General features: G+C 46.2%; 1 protein-coding gene across 1 annotated transcript in view; it reads right to left on the bottom strand.

Moving 5' to 3' along the window:
- The window catches only part of LOC142575138 (echinoderm microtubule-associated protein-like CG42247), a 338,361-nt gene extending 317,563 nt beyond the window's left edge, over positions 1–20,798 (bottom strand). Inside the window, exons 1-2 of the mRNA XM_075684173.1 lie at positions 19,762–20,798; positions 10,013–10,232 (exon numbers count right to left, since the gene is read on the bottom strand). Of these exons, the coding sequence (XP_075540288.1) occupies positions 10,013–10,232; positions 19,762–20,400 (859 nt within the window). The 5' untranslated portion in view covers positions 20,401–20,798. The remainder of the gene's footprint in view (positions 1–10,012; positions 10,233–19,761) is intronic.
- Between the last annotated feature and the right edge of the window lie 645 nt (positions 20,799–21,443).

The following is a 21,443-nucleotide window of genomic DNA, read 5'->3' on the forward strand; positions in this document are numbered from 1 at the left end:
TAGTTGGCCCACCCCCAGATTTCAACTTGGCCCATCCCCAAATTCCACGTTAGCCCACCTCCAAATATATGTTGGCCGACCCCCAAATTTAGTTTGGCCTATCCCCAAATTTCAAGTTGGCCCATCCCCTAATATAATTTAGCCTATCCCTAAACTTCAATTTGGCCTACCCCCAAATTTCAAGTTGGCCCACCCCTAAATTTTCGTGCCACTACTCGCGCGTTCGTCGTCGTCGTCTTCCACAGCTGGCCGGCTCTACGTTGAAAGCGGTCGTCTTACGCGTAGGAAGGACGAACGGACAGTTTTCTCGTTGGGTAACCATAAGAATGCTTGCGCATTTAAAACTGATCACCATACAAGTTGCGCAAGCCGACAGTTTATTCGGGCGGGAACTGCACATCGCAAGGCGTTTGCCGCAATGCGAGCTTGTATGCCGAATGTTGCGCGTCGTCCGCTACAGGGCGTCCTGAGAAGGCACAAAAGACAATCCTCGTTGTCCACGCAGGGATATGCGTAGTAAAGAAAAGCATAACTTTTTTGGTCACTCTGTTAAGAAATAAAATTTAGCTTAAGTTGTAGTTTTCATGGACTTGCCAGCGTGCAGCCGATAGTGTCAATGCCCGCTTTCAAAAGTGTGTGTGTGGAGAGAGGGGGAGGCGAAAGGCGTACTTTGCCCTCCCCCACTTTTGACAGTGGGGACGGCATGTGCCCCCTTCCCCTCCCCTCCGCCAGTAGACAAGCCTATGCGTGTTGCCCTCCATCGCGTGACGCAAGCAATGAATATTCTTCCACAGCCTCAATTCACTGGTCTTCCTTGTGCATCGGGGCCAACAGTTGTTGCTTCTAAATTAAAAGTTCTCGGCTTCTACGGGCCAAAACCATGATCCGATTATGAGGCACGGCGTAGCGGGAAACGCCCGACTAATTTTGACCACCCCTAGTTCTTTAAAATGCACTTAAATCTAAATGCACGGGCGTTTTTTTTTTTTCATTTCTTCCTCATCTAAATGGGGCCGCCACCTCGAGCGTGCGTTAGGCGTTTAACAGTCCCCGCAGAAGTTTATTAATGTGCTTCGGATTATTTTTAAATGCCCTGCGCTCTCCTTCGTCAAAGATTCAATTACGGCACGATGGCTTTTGCTGTGCTTTGCGGCAAACATCTTCAACGAGTGACCGTAGTGATGCGCGACTATTAGTAATATGCTGAGAGAGGAGAGCGACGAGGCCTGTAAGGATAAAGCAGGAATAATGAGCCAATGATTAAGAAAATTCGCAATATCCTTAGTATACATTTAGTCTGCTGCGCACTACGTACAGTTGGTGATAACCTAAAAGTTACAGAAAAGCTACACCCATAAATTCTCAGCGTACGTACAGAACACTTCTGAAAGAGAGCCGAGCCAGCTAGAGTCCGCTTACAGCTCAATGACTTTCCTCTGTTGATATAAATGCTAAGCTAACTGAAAAATTTCGGGCCGAACCATTCATATGGTGGTGGATTAGCCAGCGAAGCTGTCGATCGCAGACCGAGCAACTATAGCCGAACTCCGCGTCCAGAAACATTCTCTTGAATTTGGAATTCACCCCGGTAAAGCTCGAAGGAGGTAGCAACTCACGCTTCTGCCGCTTGGACGCATACTCAAACGACCTAGCTTGACGCGTACGAGCGGCCTCCAGTGCGCGATGTTCATCGGTAGCTTGTGCTCGACGCCGACGCTTACACTCTCGCATCTGCTCTTGCTGACGTTCTTCGGAGGCAGTCACTGGCGGCGTTCTCCGCTTTCGCACGGACGTGTTGTCGTTGGTTATAGTCGCGTCTCCGCTGTCGACGCCTTTCCTCGTATTCGGCTTGTTCTTCGGCCGTGCGCACAATGGGTGGTCTCCCAATTTTTCCCTTTCACGATATTTTTTGGGGGAGGGGGGGGGAGTTGCAGCTGTTGCAATGGTCTACCTCTGCAATGCACAATCCGGTTCTTACAAACCGCGGCGCATATCCTCGTGTTTTCCCGCCGCAAGTACCGCGCCGTTGTATTGCGGGCAGACGACAGCAGGCGCAGGCGGCCATGAACGTCGGGTGCACTCCCCCGCTGCGCAGATGCGACAGGAAGGTGAAATCACGTGTCCTTTCTTGTGCCCCGTGCTATCGTTCGTTATCTTTTTGTTCACTTTACGTATGTTAGCCAGCCCAGATACCACCCCCCCCCCCCCTATCCTACCAGACCACGCATACGGCTCATTCATACAGGTCCGTCCGGTAAACAGCTTCGTAAACAGCTTCGCTGTAAAATAAAAATTCACCGACGATTACGATACTCCATAATGCGAAATTTGAGCGCAGCGCTATACGTATTTTCATTTCGCGATATAGTGGCTGGCCCGGACACTCTATCTCGTGCGGCACGTTGCAAAAGGACCAACGTGTGGTGCGACTGCCTGGATAACCGGAATATCGCGAGAGACGGCGAGCCGGTGACGCTTGGGCGCGATTCACAACAGACGCCGCAGACAAGCCTCCGCTCGTGCAGCGCTTCGTTTCCATACAGACGACGCGCGCTACTCTGGGGCCATCTCGTGGCCATCGTGGTTGCAAAAGCGCCTTGCGCGGCACTACGCTTTTCTTCTTACGCTTTCGCCATACTATCCTCATCCGCCTTCCGCCTCATGGTTCCGCTGTACCCTCCTCGTGTGCTTTCTTCCTCGCGCTCTCTTCGCTATCGCAGTCTTTCATCTCCGGTTGCGCTCCGCGTTCGCTTTCATCCTTCGCTGGGTGCGTTCGCTTGGTTACGAGGGACAACGCCGACGTTCGCTGCAGGAACGGGTGCCTAAGAGCTAAGCTGTAAAAAGTGTTTGTTTCTAGTAAAAATATCACCCTTCGCTGAGCACTTTTGTCACGATCCTCCATAAAATCGGCCCTAGGCATACATGTTTCATCCGAAAGCCACTGACACAAAGACAGATCTGTATGCGAAATAAACAGCTGTTTTAAACACGTTATACCGCTTGGCATCACTCAAATGAGCGAGGGTTATGGTTGTATGTAATTTTTGTATAATGGTGAGCGCACTGATGCTGGCTGGCTCTTTTTCAGAGGTTTTCGTGGGTGGAGATAGTCTATCATATTTAGGTTGCCACCGACTATAGTCTTGGAAAGTACTGAATTCCTCTCATGGAACGTGGTTTCAGGACATTTTGTAGAAGTGCATGCATTTTGCCGACGAAATTTTATAAACAAAAATCAGTTTCCTACCATGTCTATCTCTCACCTGCGTCTCAAAATCTGTCCCCTTTAACCTTGTGAAAGAAATTTTAATGCAAATGAACATCTTGGAACTGTCAGACCAGTTTTCTTTCTGGCTATGTCGTTATCGCAACAAAAACATTGGCTGATTCCGAAAATGACGCGATCTAAAAATGAAGGCAGATCCGGTAGGTAGTGCAGTCCAATAATGTGGGCAGTTCGCGTGGGTATGTGCCACTGGGTAGGTTCCGCTATTGCACGAACCTCCTAGACGCCAGTTTGGGTCACAGTGTGTGTGCCAACGGGTATGCGCACACTTCATGGCGGCGGCACCAGAAGGCGCAGCGTTCCGAGTGGGAACCGTGAGGGAGAAGCCTGGTTGCACTAAACGCCCACACAGTTCGGCTATTTCCATAATTGGAAAATCTTCGTAGATGAGTTCTGCCGGAATGTTTTTGTACTCGTGCTAGTTCGCGCTTCCCTAGTTGAGCCTTGTTTCTTCGTGTACACGGTCCTTGTGTTCTTACGTTAATGTAAACATAAGAATTTCACAGCTATACATGTGTCTATAGACCACACTCCAGTACTAAGACTAGACTTTAGCTTAAATCGACTAGTCATAAATTTATGTTCTAAAGAAACGTATTAGGTGTTCTAGCTAAAGAATTTATGTAATTCTTTAGATTTAAACAACGAGGTATTTTAGGGCAGATGTTCTCGCTGACGCACGTCATGAATTGTGCACTAATCCGTCATGAATTCATTAGTTGACTAATATGCATTAACACTGTTTCGATAACAAGCACACATGAATTAATAGTTCAAGAACTGCGGTGATCCCACGAACACCAAACATATGCGCCTTTTCGGGAACATTAGCAGCCGTTTTTAAATTGCAGACCGCTGTCACCAGTCACATTTGTTATCGCTTTGACGCGGAGTTGTTCTCTGACTCGGATATTTTCAGCATTCGGTGGGCATGCCGCGAGGCTGCAAGTCTGGTTGTAACTGCTACGTTGCGTCTGCGCGCGGTTGCGCGGCCGTATCTTGAGGGTGATCTGCGTTGGAGACGGAGTCTAGGTGCGGCGACGGCTCATAGCGTTGTGCGCGCTGTGTGTTCTCGGCGTTCGGTTGGCGTTGAAGCGATAGACAGCGCGAACGTCACTTCGCTCGCTGCAGCTGCCGCACTTCCACACGCCAGTGTTTTGACAGCCAGTGTCCGCGGTCATCGAGTGTAATGTGTTCATATTTGCTGTGCGCACTGACACAATGTTTGTTAATTTAGTTAGCAAGCAAATGTTTACAAGTTGTACGGCCGATAACGGCACTATCCTTACTTCGTATGGATGTCTGTTAATTTGCTATCGCAATCGATGCTTCGCTTTTCTGGATAAACTGCGACTTTCTTTATGTTCGCTGGCAAAGCTAGTGACAAAATCCGGAGTTCAAGGCCTGCGAACTACGTTCAAAAAATAATGTTCTGGCAACCTCAGTATTCTCGTAAAGACATTAGCGATAAAGCTTATAGATCTGGCACTGCATATAATCAATTCATCAAAATATTCGAGCAAATTTATCACAGAACTTTTTCCCTTGTCAAAATACGAAAACACGCCAAAGCTCGGAATGAATGGGTAAACCGGGAAATGCTAAGCATGATTAAGCATTAAGCATAACCTCAGTTTATACATGAAATTTCTAAAAACAAGGAATCTTCGTGTTCTTCGAGAGTTTGCCTTCCAGATTGTCTTACAGATCAAATTTAAAAGATGCAGCCAAGGATTCCTATTTTACGAACCTATTTTCCGACACAACCCTGCACTGTCACTTGCAAGAAGCTCAACTGTGTTGCGTCCAAATGCCTCGGAAATTATCCCCTATAATATATAGAGTAATGGCAAGCAACTATCGTAAAGGCTCATTATTTCTTACACCAACTTACTGTGCACAAGGCGCGCGCGCGTGCGCGTGTGCATGTGTGCGTGTGTGTGTGTGTGTGTGTGTGTGTGTGTGTGTGTGTGTGTGTGTGTGTGTGTGTGTGTGTGTGTGTGTGTGTGTGTGTGTGTGTGTGTGTGTGTGTGTGTGTGTGTGTGTGTGTGTGTGTGTGTTGTGTGTGTGTGTGTGTGTGTGTGTGTGTGTGTGTGTGTGTGTGTGTGTGTGTCAGTATAATTAAATTAAGCAACTTGAAAGACGCCAACGGTATTCAAGTAGACCCCATGAAATTCGTCATCATCATCATCAGCCTGTTTACGCCCACTACAGGGCAAAGGCCTCTCCCATACTTCTCCAACTTCCGCGGTCATCTACTAATTGCGGCCATGTTGTCCCTGCAAACTTCTTAATCTCATCCACCCACCTAAATTTCTGCCGCCCCCTGCTACGCTTCCCTGCCCTTGGAATCTATTCCCTAACCCTTAATTACCATCAGTTATCTTCCCTCCTCATTACATGTCGTGCCCATGCCCATTTTTTTTCTTGATTTCAACTAAGATGTCATGAACTCGCGTTTGTTCCCTCACCAAATCTGCTCTTTTCTTATCCTTTAACGTTACACCTATCATTCTTCTTTTCATAGCTCGTTGCGTCGTCCTCAATTTAAGTAGAACCCTTTTCGTAAGCCTCCAGGTTTCTGCCCCGTACTTGAGTACTGGTAAGAGACAGCTATTATACACATTTCACTTGAGGGATAATGGCAACCTGCTGTTCATGATCTGAGAATGCCTGCCAAACGCACCCCAGCCCGTTCTTATTCTTCTGATTATTTCTGTCTTATTATCCGGATCCGCCGTCACTACCTGCCCTAAGTAGATGTATTCCCTTACCACTTCCAGTGCCTCGCTACCTATTGTAAATTGCTGTTCTCTTCCGAGACTGTTAAACATTACTTTAGTTTTCTGCAGATTAATTTTTAGACCCACCCTTCTGCTTTACCTCTCCAGGTCAGGGAGTATGCATTGCAATTGGTCTCCTGATTTACTAAGCAAGGCAATATCATCAGCGAATCACAAGTGGCTAAGGTATTCTCCACCAACTTTTATCCCCAATTCTTTCCAATCCAGGTCTCTGAATACCTCCTGTAAACACGCTGTGAATAGCATTGGAGAGATCGCATCTCCCTGTCTGACGCCTTTCTTTATTGGGATTTTGTTGCTTTCTTTATGGAGGACTACGGTGGCTGTGGAGCCGCTATAGATATCTTTCAGTATATGTACACACGGCTCGTCTACGCCCTGATTCCGTAATGCCTCAATGGCTGCTAAGGTTTCGACTGAATCAAACGCTTTCTCGTAATCAATGAAAGCTATATATAAGGGTTGGTTATATTCCGCACATTTTTCTATCACCTGATTGATAGTGTGAATATGGTCGATTGTTGAGTAGCCTTTACAGAATCCTGGCTGCTCCTTTGGTTAACAGAAGTCTAAGGTGTTCCGGATTCTATTTGCGATTACCTTAGTAAGTACTTTGTAGGTAGCGGACAGTAAGTTGATCGGTCTATAATTTTTCAAGTCTTTGGATTCCCCTTTCTTATGGATTAGAATTATGTTAGCGTTCTTCCAAGATTCCGGTACGCTCGAAGTCATGAGGCATTGCGTATACAGGTTGGCCAGTTTTTCTAGAACAATCTGCCCACCATCCTTCAACAAATCTGCTGTTACCTGATCCTCCCCAGCTGCCTTCCCCTTTGCATAGCTCCCAAGGCTTTCTTTACTTCTTCCGGCGTTACTTGTGGGATTTCAAATTCCTCAAGACTATTCTCTATTCCTCTATCATGGTGGGTGCCACTGGTACTGTATATATCTTTATAGAACTCCTCAGCCACTTGAACTATCTCTTCCATATTAGTAATGATGTTGCCGGCCTTGTCTCTTAACGCACACATCTGATTGTTGCCTATTCCTAGTTTCTTCTTCACTGCTTTTAGGCTTTTACCGTTCCTGAGATCATGTTCAATTCTATCCATATTAAACTTCCTTATGTCAGCTGTCTTACACTTGTTGATTAAGTTAGAAAGTTCTACCAGTTCTATTCTAGCTATAGGGTTAGATGCCTCCATACGTTGGCGTTTCATTATCACATCTTTCGTCTCCTACGATAGCTTACTGGCATCCTGTCTAACGGAGTTAACACCGACTTCTATTGCACACTCCTTAATGATGCCCATAAGATTGTCTTTCATATCTTCAACACTAAGGTCCTCTTCCTGAGTTAAGGCCGAATACTTGTTCTGTAGCTTGATCTGGAATTCCTCTATTTTTCCTCTTACCGCTAACTCATTGATCGGCTTCTTATGTACCAGTTTCTTCCATTCCCTCCTCAAGTCTAGGCTAATTCGGGTTTTTGCCATCATATGGTCACTGCAGCGCACCTTGCCGAGCACGTCCAGATCTTGTATGATGCCAGGGTCAGCGCAGGGTATGAAGTCTATAATGTATTCGATGTTTTATGCCCGGCAATTGCGTATATCTATAACATGGTCTTAAATTCAAGCATCTTCCCTGAAGCCATGCAAGTAGCTCCAGTAATACCCATAATTAAACATGCTGATAAAAACATGATATATAATTATCGCCCTGTTTAGATACTGCCCATTTTTCAAAAGGTGTTGAAAAATTGCTACGTAAAAGGCGAACCTCATATCTCAATGGCGACAATCTACGATTTTCAGAGTGGTTTTAGGAAGCATCGATCGACAAATACAGCCCATCTGACACAAAAGGAGATTATCACAGAAACATTCAGTTATAATAACTAGCTACTGGCATTAATGTTGATGTTACAAAGGAGTTCGATCTGCTCGACCTCGAGATATTGTTGTATAAATTGGATATCGCAGGTAGAGGCCTTCGTCCCGCAGTGCAAGTAAAGTATGATGATGATGATGATGATGATGATAAATTGGACAAATAAAGAGCTCGGGGACTTCCGCACGCACTATTCAAATCGCATCTTTCACACAGAAAGCAATTTGTAAATATTGATAACGCATCGTCGGCGGCTATGAGAATACGCACAGGTGTCCCAAAGGGCAGCGTAACGGGGTCAAGATTATTTTATTATATATTAGTTATATAGTACACACTGTCAGTATAGTGTAAAATTAATTTAATGTGCATGCGATACGACGACATCTATAACTGGTAGATCTCTAATCGACATAGAGAACAAGGCAAATGGAACACTTACGACCCTTTGTTAAAGGGACCTTTTAACAAATTTGTTGGGTCACAAAAGTGTGTACTTTGTAACTGTATTCTTATTTATGTTAAACAAACTTTCAAACTTTCAAAGGAATAGGCTGATATTATTGACTTAAAAATAAACGCTTGTAAAACTAAAGTTGTCCTGTACGCTCCGAAAGGTAAAAAATCAAGAGCTATACATGTTAAATTAGGCACAGAATTAGTAGAAAGTGTTGTCTCTGTGAAGATTTTAGGAGTAATTTTCGATAATGATTTAACCTATAATAAGTACACAGAATATATTAAACCTAAATTGTCTTCAATCGGCGCTCTGACGCGCATGAAGCCTATGCTTCCTTCTAAATTTAAGCTACTGTTATGTAATTCATTAGATTTTAGTTGGTTTTTTAATGCAGATTTCCAGCAGTACTTGGTGCACAAAAGCACGTCTATTCTAAAGCAACTGCACTCGCTCCAAAAAAGAGTCGTTCGTTCCATTGTGAATGAGGCATTTTCTTGCCACACTAGTGAACTTTTCCAGAAATGTCATGTCCTCTCTGTGTTCCCATTATACAATTATCGGTTACACTTAAGTTATCGATCCTATGTAAAGCAAAAGAATAACGTAATATTTTCATTACCTAAGCTTCCGTGACACGAAGAGAAGCTATTCACACTATGACACATATGTAACGAACTATGGCAAACATTCCTTAACTTTACACAGCGCCGTCTCTCATATATAATTCTGAAAATCTCAAGGTCTTCTGCAACTCAATCTCTCAAATTTGGCTGTATGCCAAGAGAGAATTAGGAATGGATGGTTATGAATATAAATGTGAACATATATATACCTGTTACATTACATTTGTACAAGAACGTGCTGAAGAACCGACCTGGGTTTCTTCTATAGTATATGTGCATTTTTAATATATATATATATATATATATAAGTATGTATGTATTGCTACGGAATTCCAGGTTTGCAAAAGGTCCAGCACCTCCACCAAGTGTCGTAAAGCACTTTCGCGACTCGAACGCCAGAGCCGGTGCAGAGCCGATCGAGCACCGAAAACAACGTTTGTCTCTCTAGTCGTCGTTCTCTCTCTCCTAGCCACAGCCCCATCGCTCCTTAGTTTACAGCGCAATATATTTATATATACACCAGATCGGTTCAGCACGTTCTTGCAGAAATGCAATGTAACAGGTATATATACATGTTCGTATTTAGATCCATAGCCATCCATACCTAAATTCCTGTTGGCAATACAGAACAATTTGAGAGTTTGAGTTGCAGAACACTTGTTATGCATGTTAGTATTTATTGTATATATGTATCTTTAGGCTTTATCTTTCATTTTTATTTTTTTGCGTGTGTGCTGCACTGGCTGTCATACCAAGGGTTCGAGTTCCCTGTCAAGCTCATGAAAGCTTCTTTTTCCCGGCTCCTCCTCTCAAGGAAATAGATTTGAACTTGAAATACACGGTCCAACAAAGCACTGGAATTTCGCGGAGCGCGCACTCTCGGCATCGCCCTCCTGCGTGAACCGCCCAAGCACGCTCAAGAGCGAAGCCTCGTTGGGCGACCCACCTTCTGGGCTGGGAGCGCCCTCCGAGCGCGACAGGACTTTGGCACTGCGGGCGGAGCGCGCGGCGTCGCGCTCCTCGGCACCGGGCTGCTGCTCCTCGGGGCTGGGCACGCCGTCGAAGGAACGCGTCCTGCGCCTCAACAGCGGCTTGTCGTCGTCCGGTTCCAGAACGAACGTGTTCACGTCCCGCAGGTCGTACTTGAGCTGGGAGAAACTGCGCACCTGCACAGCAGTCCACCGGCTCAGTTCGCTCTTTTCAACGCTTGAAGATAGCCCTTTTCTCTACTAAACTGTGAGCGGCCTGACTCTACCACATCGAGCATGCAAGACTAGCGGCAAGAGAAACTGCAGCGCCAAGCGTCATCTTATACATGAAGCACAACTTAGGTGCCATAATCACTTGACTGAACATTTCCGGTCTTTCACTCTGTCGCGGCGCACATCACGACGCATACGTGACGCTTCGCTGTTCACCTTCGCCACCGCCTAAAACCGTGCAGCGGCGTTGCGCTTGGCTGAAGCCAAAAGGAGGAGGCAAAGATTCCAATCAAGCACCGTAGGCACATGCACTGCGCGCATGCCTGGACAGTTCAGCTGTCGCGGTGAATAAGCTAAAGCTTGAAACCACGGAGAGTAATCTTAACTTGCCCTGGAAGGTGTCTTATTTTTTAGAATTACACGATTCTTCCAAGTCCGACGTCTGTTTTCACAGCGTCGTTGACAACGGGAGCATACATTTAAGCTTTCACGACGCTGCGCAGTTTTCCTTGGAACGCTGTCACGTCCAAACGCCGGTGCTGCCGCGGCCCCTCGCACCTGGACGCTGTTGGGATAACGCACGCCACTGCTTTGACGCATCTCCTCACAGCATTGTGCTAGAGCGCATTGCGATAAAGAGGAGAGCCACCTATTGGCCACTCCAGAATCCGTTACTTGAGCTGGCAACGCCGTCCAAATAAAACAAAGGCACATGCTACGACATCCTGGTTCTCGGTGGCTATTTCGCTTGGTGCTGCGCTCACGTTTCTCGTTTGTGGCGTCGAATCGGAAGCGTTTCGTCGAAGCCGAAAGGGTTCTGGCTGCCGACCACCTTATTTATATCGGTCTCAAAGATTTCAGCGACGAAACCGCGGAAATAGTTGCGCTGTGCGTGCAAAAGTCCGGCCTGCCCAGCAAGCCGCATCAGATTTCTTTAAAAAGGAAGACCCTTTAGGTTAAAAAAAGGAGGTGTTTGTGCGTAGCGAGCTTCCTAGAGGTGCAAACCCTTGTTCGCAGCGTCGCTCCACTTGTACAGGTACGATACTTGACTGTTTTCGACCTTCGTAGGTAACTCCGCACACTATATTACATTTAGCATCTCACAATATATAGACAGTTACGTCTGTCGTGCTTTCAGAAGCTAAAACCTGACAGGAAAGAATGCGGCAAAAAACTATAAAGTTACCTGGTCAGTGTGCCTTGGGATAAAAACACAATTAGAGTTCTGTTTGTTAGTCGAGGTGAACCTTTCTCTTTTTAGTTAGCTGATAGTTGTAATAAGGTCATCTGCGTCCGGTGACTGGCGCATGTTCATGCTCGCAGTACGCAGTCTTCGAGGTAGGACCCGGGCTTGGGAACACCGCATAAATCTTCCGCCCGTAGAAATTCTGAAACCTCGGTGAAACGTGAGAAGTGAATAACAACCAATCAAACCAATTTGGGGGGGGGGGGAGTGTTTCATCCAACAGGTTTCCAAAATTTAGCGAGGATTTTATATTGGCAAAGCCAGTTGTATTGGTGCAAATCTGTGACCTGGAAACGAATTGAACCGGTTGTACAGGAATTTAACTGTGTGCACAGTGTCGGAAAGCTAACTAAGGCGCTGTGCGCAGGTCGAACGCTCCAAAGCTGAAACGAGCGCTGTTTGCTGTTGCTTCTAAATTTCTTAAAAGCAAGTAAACTGACTACTCAACGCGTTGAATGAGAAAACAGCCTCTTCTGCTTGCACCGCTAAGCGAAGGCATGCTATGAAAACGATATGTGGCTTCGCGGCGTAACATGTGTCATGATCAACTTCAGACATTCCGAGGCAGTAATTCCTGCTACGGTGCCTGCAGACAAAAGTACGTTAGCAAGAATATTCCTGCTCCTTAAAGCATTAGTAGCATTAATGACGGGCAGAGAAGTTTAAACGAACAAAACAAAATGAAGCTTAAGCATACATAACTATAATTCATTAAAGCGCCTGCCTAACAAAGCACACTCCGCAATTTGAAACGCCAGCAAGATATCTAAAATAAATAAAAATAAAGCAATGCTCTACTCGCCGGGAACACTGAAGCCGTCCCGAGTTATGTATTTCGAACAAACCGGTATAGTGTCAGTCACCTTTTCTCAATTCGAAGTTTCTTATCCATGTCGCTCTGCGATGCACATCGTGTGCTTCTTTCGGGAAAAGTTGAAATCATACATTGCTGCCTTTCCACCGCGATGACACGCATAATGGTACATAACAAAAGTCTCCCGACATCGTCTTTTTTTTTTCGGGCTTGTGCCTGACAGCATCATGACGTTTCTTTAAGGTTGTAGCGCAGCTCAGAAAGGGCAATCAGGAAGGTGGAAGGGGTAATGAAAAGAAACGGAGAACACAGAGAGGGCTAACTTCCAACCGATGGTTTATTTCATGACAGAGAAGGCTACTTCTACACTCAGCGAATCATGTAACATGAAGAGATTACACAAAAACAAGCAACAAAACCGAAAGTGACCATGTGAAAACACATATTCAGACAGCCTGTGGCGGCAGTCTGAGATACGCCAATTCATTGCTTGATAGCGATAATGAAGGCGAGCTTACACGTGCATGGCCCAGACCTGTGATAGCCTTCGCTTCGATGATTTCTCGTGCGAGCTGATTATGACTACGACCTAGAATGACGCATTCCTCTAAAACAGGTTCGCAGCCACACGTTTTGCAGTGCTGCGCGAGAAAGCACCCAACTGTAGCACAACTCTTAGCATTGAATAAAGGGAAAATCAGACATCCACCCGCTCGTAGCAATTGCTACAAAGGAAACCCATACGGGTTCCTCGGAAGAAATGCCTCATAGTTGAAGAAAAATTCGTCTTGGTCCGGGACTCGAACCCGGGACCACCGCCATTCCGGGGCAGCCGCTCTACAACGGCTAACCAGGCGGCTAGCAGATGGCAGGGCGAGGTTGAATTTGTCGACAACACGAAGCAAAGGCAAGAGTTTGACGAAGTAGTTCTGCGGAAACCCTCACAGGGAAAATGAGACATCCACCCGTTCGTAGCAATTGCTACAAAGGGTTTCCTATGGGTTTCCTTTGTAGCAATTGCTACGAACGGGTGTATGTCTGATTTTCTCTTTATTCATTACTTCTCTCCACCTTGCGGATTTCCGCAGAAATACTACGTCAAACTCTTGCCTTTGCTTCGTGTTGTCGACAAATTCGACTTCGCCCTGCCATCTGCTAGCCGCCTGGTTAGATCAGATGGTGGAGCGGCTGCCCCGGAAACGCGGTGGTCCCGGGTTCGAGTCCCGGACCAAGACGAATTTTTCTTCAACTATGAGGCTTTTCTTTCGAGGAACCCATATGGGTTTCCTTCGTAGCAATTGCTACGAACGGGTGGATGTCTTATTTTCTCTTCATTCATTACTTCTCTCCACCTTGTGGGTTTCCGTAGAACTGTTACGTCAACTTGGCATTGTAACCATGTTCGCGCAGCCTATAATTCAGACATCGGCCAGTTTGACCGACGTAACGTTTTCCGCACTCGAGGGGAAAACAATAAACAACACTATGTGTGCAATTGATGAACTTCTTTTTATAGTTCTTATCACAGCTAAGACGAGCATCCTTATTCGGATTAGTGAGCTTGCAAATCCTCATAAACTTGTTAGGGACACAAAACACTGCACGAATGATCGCTCGCTTGGCGATTTTCTCAAGATTATGTGAGACGGTGTGAATATAAAGGATGATGCTTGTCCTACCCCGAGTAGTTGCAGGATTATCTGCGTGCTGGTTGTCTTTTCTAACCTCTCTTAGAATTCGTTCTGCTATTGACACTTGTATGGACGCGGGATAAGCAGCCTGCGCAAGCTGTTCGCACAGAGAGGCAAAGCCAGTCGAAACGGTATGGTGGCACGCATTCTTCAAAGCATTATTTAGGCAAAGGTTAGCAATTCCTCTCTTGGCCAACTTAGAATGAGCAGAATAAAACGGAAGAAGTGGTTTGTTAGCACGAGGTTCATAGTACCAACACGTGTGAATATCCGAACAAGCTAAGCGCAGACCCAAAAACCGCATCTGGGTCCGACACTGGGGAAATTTCTACGCTTCGTTGACCGGAAAACCGAGTGCTGGTGGCAGTGCCAGTTGCGTGAACTTCGCGGTCGTTGTTCCGAGAGAAGACCGACTCCTGGAAACACTGTTCACTCGCCGGGAAACTTGGACCTACCAGAACACATTCACAACATTTTGGCGTTAGGACCTAAGTTCGCAGTGGAATCTAGTAAACCACCGGAAGAGATAGTGTCAATGGCGAGGCAGATTTCCAAGTCGCGGTGGAAGAGGATGTTTGGTGCGTTATTTCCGAAGATGTAGGGGCCATATCCTGCTTTAGACAGGCACTTCCGAAGGTTTCTTTCAGAAGTGTAGCTAACTATCTGCGTGACAATTCGATTTGCGTGTTACCGGCAGATGAAGAAGGCGGGTTCTGAGTACTCTCAGAAGGGAATTTTAATGCAAGAGCTGATCACCTATTTCCGCCATTTTTAAGCGACAGGATACAGTGTCCTTAAGTAAGGTAAAAGCTAAGGTTAATAAACTTTGCAGAAAATGTAACTTGGACAAAATGTTGAAAAACATTGCCAGCAGCAAACGAGATCACCTCGAGGTGTTTTTAGCGCGAAAACGCACAAACCTGACGTCCGCTGAGGGTTATTATTTCAAAAAAGGACACGTGGCAGAAGTCTATCGCGCTGTTTCTGCAAGCCAAGCTAGCTGTTTTACCCGTCAATTACCCGTTTTTTAATACGCAACTCCGATAAAGAGATTGACTTTTTGAAGGACAACTCCGATCGAGGCTTTCAAGTCTTCCCCGTTGATGTGAAGGGCGTGTACTATTCTATTACTCACAATGACCTGCTGTCAGCTATTTCGCAGACAATTGGTGAATTTGGTGTCACCCCTTTTCAGAGCAATGCTGGGCTGTCCAGTGACCAAATTTTAAAGCTTTTGAGCTTTTATTTGTCATCAACGTTCATTACATGGAATGACACCGTCTATTTGCAGAAAAGCAAAGTATGCATCGGTTCGTACATTGTCCCGCTCTCAGTGATTTATTTTTAGCTCGCCTAGATGTCGCCATGTCAGTGAACAATAATCAGACTAATGTTTTCAAAATACTTCGCTATGCGGATGATTTTTTGTTTTGTATTCGGTGTTTTCCGGCTGACCTTGAGAATGGAGTTGCCATGGTGGTGCCAATAGTCAAAGAATGCCTTGCGCCCCTTGACGTTACTCACGAGCTGCCACGAAATCACACGATCCGGTTTTTGTATCTGCGCTTAGCTTGTTCCTATATTCACACGTGCTGCTACTATGAAGCTCGTGCTAGCAAATCACTTTTTCCGTTTCAATCTGCTCATCTTAAGTCGGTCAAGAAAGGTCCCCCCACCCCCCCCATTGGTAACCGTTGCCTAAATAATGCTTTGAAAATTTATGCCACCATACCGTTTCGTCTAGCTTTGCCTCTCAGTGCGAACAGCTTGCGCAGGCTGGTTATCCCGCGTCCCTACAAGTGTCAATAGCAGAACAAATTCTAAGAGAGGTTAGAAAAGACATCCAGCACGCAGATAATCCTGCAACTACTCGGGGTAGGACAAGCATCATCCCTTATATTCACACCGTCTCACATAATCTTGAGAAAATCGCCAAGCGAGCGATCATTCGTGCAGTGTTTTGTGTCCCTAACAAGTTTATGAGGATTTGCAAGCTCACTAATCCGAATAAGGATGCTCCTCCTAGCTGTGATAAGAGTCATAAAGGCAAAATGCGAAAACAACTGTGTACTTAGATTTAGGTGCACGTTAAAGAACCACAGGTGGTCCAAATTTCTGGAGTCCCCCACTACGGCGTGCCTCATAATCCTCATAAAGTTGTTTTGGCACGTAAAACCTGATAGTTTATTTTTTTAATTTTTTAATATTCATACAAAGAGGTTCGTTAATTGTACACGTTGTGTTGTTTATTGTTTTCCATTCAAGTGCGGAAAACGTTACGTCGGTCAAACTGGCCGATGTCTCAATGATAGGCTGCGTGAACATGGTTACAATGCCAAGAGTTGTGTTACAGTTGGGGGGTTTCTCGCGCAGCACTGTAAAACGTGTGGTTGCGAACCTGTTTTAGAAGAATTCGTCATTCTAGGTCGCAGCCATAATCAGCTCACACGAGAAATCATCGAAGCAAAGGCTATCATAGGTCTGGGCCATGCATGTGTAAGCTCACCTTCATTATCGTTATCAAGCAATGAATTGGCGTATCTCAGACTGCCGCCACAGGCTGTCTGAATATGTGTTTTCACATGGTCACTTTCGGTTTTCTTGCATGGTTTTGTGTAATCTCTTCATGTCACATGGTTCGCTGACTGTAGAAGTAGCCTTGTGTGTCACGAAATAATTCATCGGTTGGAAGTTAGCCCTCACTGTGTTCTCCGTTCCTTTTCATTAACCCTTCCACCTTCGTGATTGCCCTTTCTGAGCTGCGCTACAAGCCTAAAAAGACGCCATGTTGCTGTCATGCACAAGCCCGAAAACGGAAAAAAAGACGATGTCGAGACACTTTTGTTATGTACCATTGTGCGTGTCATCGCGGTGGAAAGGCAGGAATGTATGATTTCAACATTTCCCGAAAGAAGGACACGATGGGCATCGAAGAGGGACTTGGATAAGAAACTTCGAATTGAGAAAAGGTGACTGACAGTATACCGGTTTGTTCGAAACACATAACTTGGGACGACTTCTTTGTTCGCGGCGAGTAGAACATTGCTTTCTTTTTATTTATTTTAGATATCTTGCTGGCGTTTCAAATTGCGGAGTGTGCTTTGTTAGGCAGGCGCTTTAATGAATTATAGTTATGTACGCTTAAGCTTCATTTTCTTTTGTTAGTTTATAGTTCTCTGGCCGTCATTCTTTTTTGCTCTTTCTGAGCTGCGCTACAAGCCTAAAAAAGTCATGACATTCCAACTTGCCCAAACTGCCCCGCTTTGAGCATCACGACGATTTGATAACTACGAGGCACTGAACGCATGCCGCGATAGGAGACTCTCTTTTGCTTGAAGCTTGAACCTGGATAGCCTGTTTCTAAAAAAATTAAATAATGGGGTTTTACGCGCCAGAACCAGAATCTCATTATGAGGCACACCGTAGTAGGGGACTACGGAAATTTCGACCACCTGGGGTTCTTTAACATGCTTTAATATGCAGACCTTCAGATTTACCTACGTCACCGCTATTTCGGAAATATGGCATCCTTAAAGTAAAAGAAGTATACAACTTCTGTCTACTTAAGTACATCCATCATCATAGATTGTTCTTTTCTTGTCCTGATAATTCCAGCAGGCGTTATGCATTTCGGACGAAACGTAAGCTTGTTCCTATCACACGCACCAATTATGGCAAGCAAACACTAAGCTACCAGATTCCCACGGTAATAAATAACTTTCCCTTTGAAACTGAGTATTACCTTCCACAAAAACGTTTTAAATCTACAATGAAAAAATACCTATTGGAACAAACGGAATGATATATTTATCTAGGCGACATATTTTGTATTTATTTGCATTTATTTTACTACCTTTGAAATGGTTTTTTCTATAACGCACATGTTGTAAGCTGTGTGATATTGTTTCTTTCTTTTAGCACTGATATTTTTGTTTGTAAAAAAAAAGATATTGTATCTTTACACCGCTCATACGATAAGTTGTGTATTCAATTTATTCTTTTCTTGTACAAATTTTGTGGATGTTAACTTTCGGTTTCATGCTTTTACAATGCTTGAGAAATTCATTGTGTATTTGTTGTGAAGTGCTTGTGCACAATGCCAGCTGTTTTACGGTGACCGGGACCTTGTCAGGCTCCTGCCTTTTGTCTTGGCGCCCTCTTTTCGTTGAAAAGAAAATAAACTTTCACTTTCACCTTAATCTAAGTGCACTGGTGTTTTCGCATTTCGCCCCTATCGAAACGCGGCCGCCGTGGCCGAGATTCGATCCCGCGACCTCGTGCTTAGCAGCCCAACACCATCGGCTGTTTCTGGGCGCGGCCGCGCGTGTTTACTTAGAGTGCACATTCGCTACTTCTGTGTACACCGTCGGCTGGTGCACGCAGTCCTTGCGCCGCGCAATATAGTTCCGGGCATAACTGTCGGATCGCTGGCGAGATTAGAGAATTCATAGCTTAGGAACAATAAACAAAGAATCGGCTTTTTTTTTTATATACCTCCAGAAAAAATGAGTGGGAGGTGCACATGAGGAGAATGTTTGCCGTGCGATGCTCAGAGCATCGCACGCTTAGTAATGCGAAGACGTGGGATCCTTCCTTCGCTGCGGCAAGTTGTTTTTTCATCCACTTTCATTGCCATTAATTTATCATTTCTCTAATTCAATTAGGAAGTACAAGTGATTTCCCCTATCTTTTCCTTGACACCTTTGTTTGTTGGCTTCTCATGGCATAATTAATAAAAACCGGGCCCCTCGGTTAACCCCCTTTCTTCTCGTTCTGGCCTTATGCTGCCACACAGCGTGCTGGTTGCGTGGCTACAGCGTCCTCCTTTCAAGTACAATGCCACGCATTCGACTCCAGCCACGGCTGCCCCATTTCAATGATGATGGAACATCTAAAGCGAAACCCGCAGTCTACTGTGTATTTCGTAGCCCGGATGTTGCTTTGGAACGTGAACCAGCTGGACTCTGTGCAGCTATTCCCCTCGAAGGGCAGAGGCGTTTGTAGCACCACTTAGTCGTGTCCCGCTCTGAAGAACTTTCCTACATCTAAGGGTCAGGGAGCAAAGAAACTTAAATGAAGGTGTTTCCACAATCAAGCAAGCAGGGCACAGACTGTCTAAAACGCAAGGACGCTGTCCACATCCAGCACTGGCAGCCACCTCTTTTTAATTTGCCTGTTGGTGTGCTTTAGGTTGCTTCGCAACAATACCAATTAAAGAAAACTCAGTTTCCTATGTGCGTTGCCTTTTATGTTGCAAGCAGATCGCACTCCTGACGCCTATTAAAATAGTGCAAACTTCAGCAAACATTTTTCGCGCAAATGGGCCCGTAGTTGTTAACATAGGTTTGCAACCCTTGCTAAAATACCTCGTATATTGAATTTTTGACTTCAGATAATGTGCAGACAAGCACAAAATGGGGGTGAATCTCTCGCAGATTGAGTTTGTAGGCTTGTAAAAAGTGCTCCACCGAACCAACTAAGCATGTTTAGAGAAACCATTCCTAGCACAAAGTGAGAGGCGGGGACGTTCCCTGTCCACTCGTCTGAATTTCTGCAACGATGAGAGAAACAAGGGAAATGATTATCAACACAAGATATCGGGCTGTCATATTGCGTCAATTGTTGTAGCGCACAGCTACATATTGCGCATAATACCGATGCTGCACGTGAAGTAATAGCCCGTTATATAAATGAGACTAAAATGTATGTGTGAGTTTAATAAAAAAGGAGCAATTGACTTACGACCTCCCCTTTCTTTGTAGCCATTTTCTTGACGCCATTCATGTTCAGTGCACCTCCTAGATCCCTGAGGACCTCCTCGAAAGTCTGCGTAGTCTTGAGGTTCAGCAGGACTCGACTCCTGTGTTCTGGGTCTAGGCTGCTGACAACGTCGATGACGCGGCCATCGTCCCTGCCACCTGAGCCAGGCAGGCTGACCGAGCCACCCTTCGCGATGGGCTTCTTGTGGCCCACCGGGTGTATCAGCCTGCTCGGATCCTCGTCCGAGCGCTGTAGGATGCGGCTGCGCGCTTGGCCGTAGGCGAGCGGGGCGAACGCTCGCGTTCCCGAGGCCACGTACGAGGCACCGTCTTCAAGATCGTCCAGCGAAGGGACCTTCTTGCCGTCGAGGGTGAAGATAACGCGCACGCCGTTGCTGACGTCGAGCCGCTGCGAAATGTAGTCGTACAGGGACTCCATCGTCTTGAAGTCTCGGCCGGGATTGATGGACACCCTGACGCCCGAAGAAAAGGGATCCCCGTTGGCGAAGAAGGTGACCATGAGCGCCTTACGCTGGGCAGCTTCGGCGAGGAAGCGTGAATGTGTGCTGTTGATTTTACGGATCCGCGGAACCTTGGCGACCCGTTCTCCAGCGGCATCCATCCTGGCCGCTCCATTCGCCGCCCCGGCGAGCTCAAGGGTAGGCTAGTGCCGGGACCATTGACGTAAGCAGCTGGCCTCCATGTGCGCTGCCATCACGCAGCGTTTTTCAGAGGCACCCGACGATCCCTGTCGTGTATGGTGTCTGCCAGAAGGGCTTCCGAAGCGCCAAAAATCAGGTGTGCAATGCAACGCAACCACAGGCGCACAAGCGACGAATTCAGAGCTCACGTGAGGCTGTCGTCACTGGACGACAGGCGAGAGCCTTCAGAAAGCCAGAGGACGGCTTGCGCGGCCTCGAACACAGCGGCCGTCGCATGCCGCGCGCGCCTCAGCGGAATGGCGCCGGCCGATCGGTGCGCCGCTCTTCTTGCCAGCGAGCCACTTGTGGTGCTGCTGCTGGCTCGATTATTGTCAATCGCCATAGAAACGACGTAAACGATTCTGCGCGCCGGCCGCTTGCCGACTCCGCCGCGCAGCGTTCTCGTCGCTTTCCCCAACTCTCTCTCTCCCAATTCTTTCTCCTTTTCATTTCCCTTTTTGAATCAAACGCGCATTGATTAACCCTGGAAGCTGTTCCTCCAAATGCACTGTCCGACTCGTCCTCCACCTTTTCGACGGTCAGCGACGATCGGAGCGCTCAAACAGGTGGCGAGTCGACGCCGCAAGTGGCGTCGCTTACTGGCACTCGGCTCAAGGCACGCCGAGTGCGCGACGCACCAGTGATCATGACTCTTTACATCGGCGTGAACGGTTGGCGTATATTCCCAGAACGGTTTATTGACCTATCTTAGTCGACACCGCTGCCGGCCAATTAGTACCACTCACAGTAGCTCTGTTGTTCGCGCAAGACCCTCACGAGGAAGGAAAATAAGAAAAAAATCTAATGCACATGTCGGAATCTTAATGAAGCGAAGCTTCCATGAAGCGGTTAATGTAGTAAGCATGCTCACTTCACTCCTGCGTTTTTGGCATAAAGGAGAGTGGCGATGTCATGTGCTCTCGCGCACTCGAGCTAAGCAATGTGACATACATATAGGCTTGTG

The sequence above is a fragment of the Dermacentor variabilis genome, chromosome 3, assembly GCF_050947875.1.
Source record: "Dermacentor variabilis isolate Ectoservices chromosome 3, ASM5094787v1, whole genome shotgun sequence".
Lineage (NCBI taxonomy): Eukaryota > Metazoa > Arthropoda > Arachnida > Ixodida > Ixodidae > Dermacentor > Dermacentor variabilis.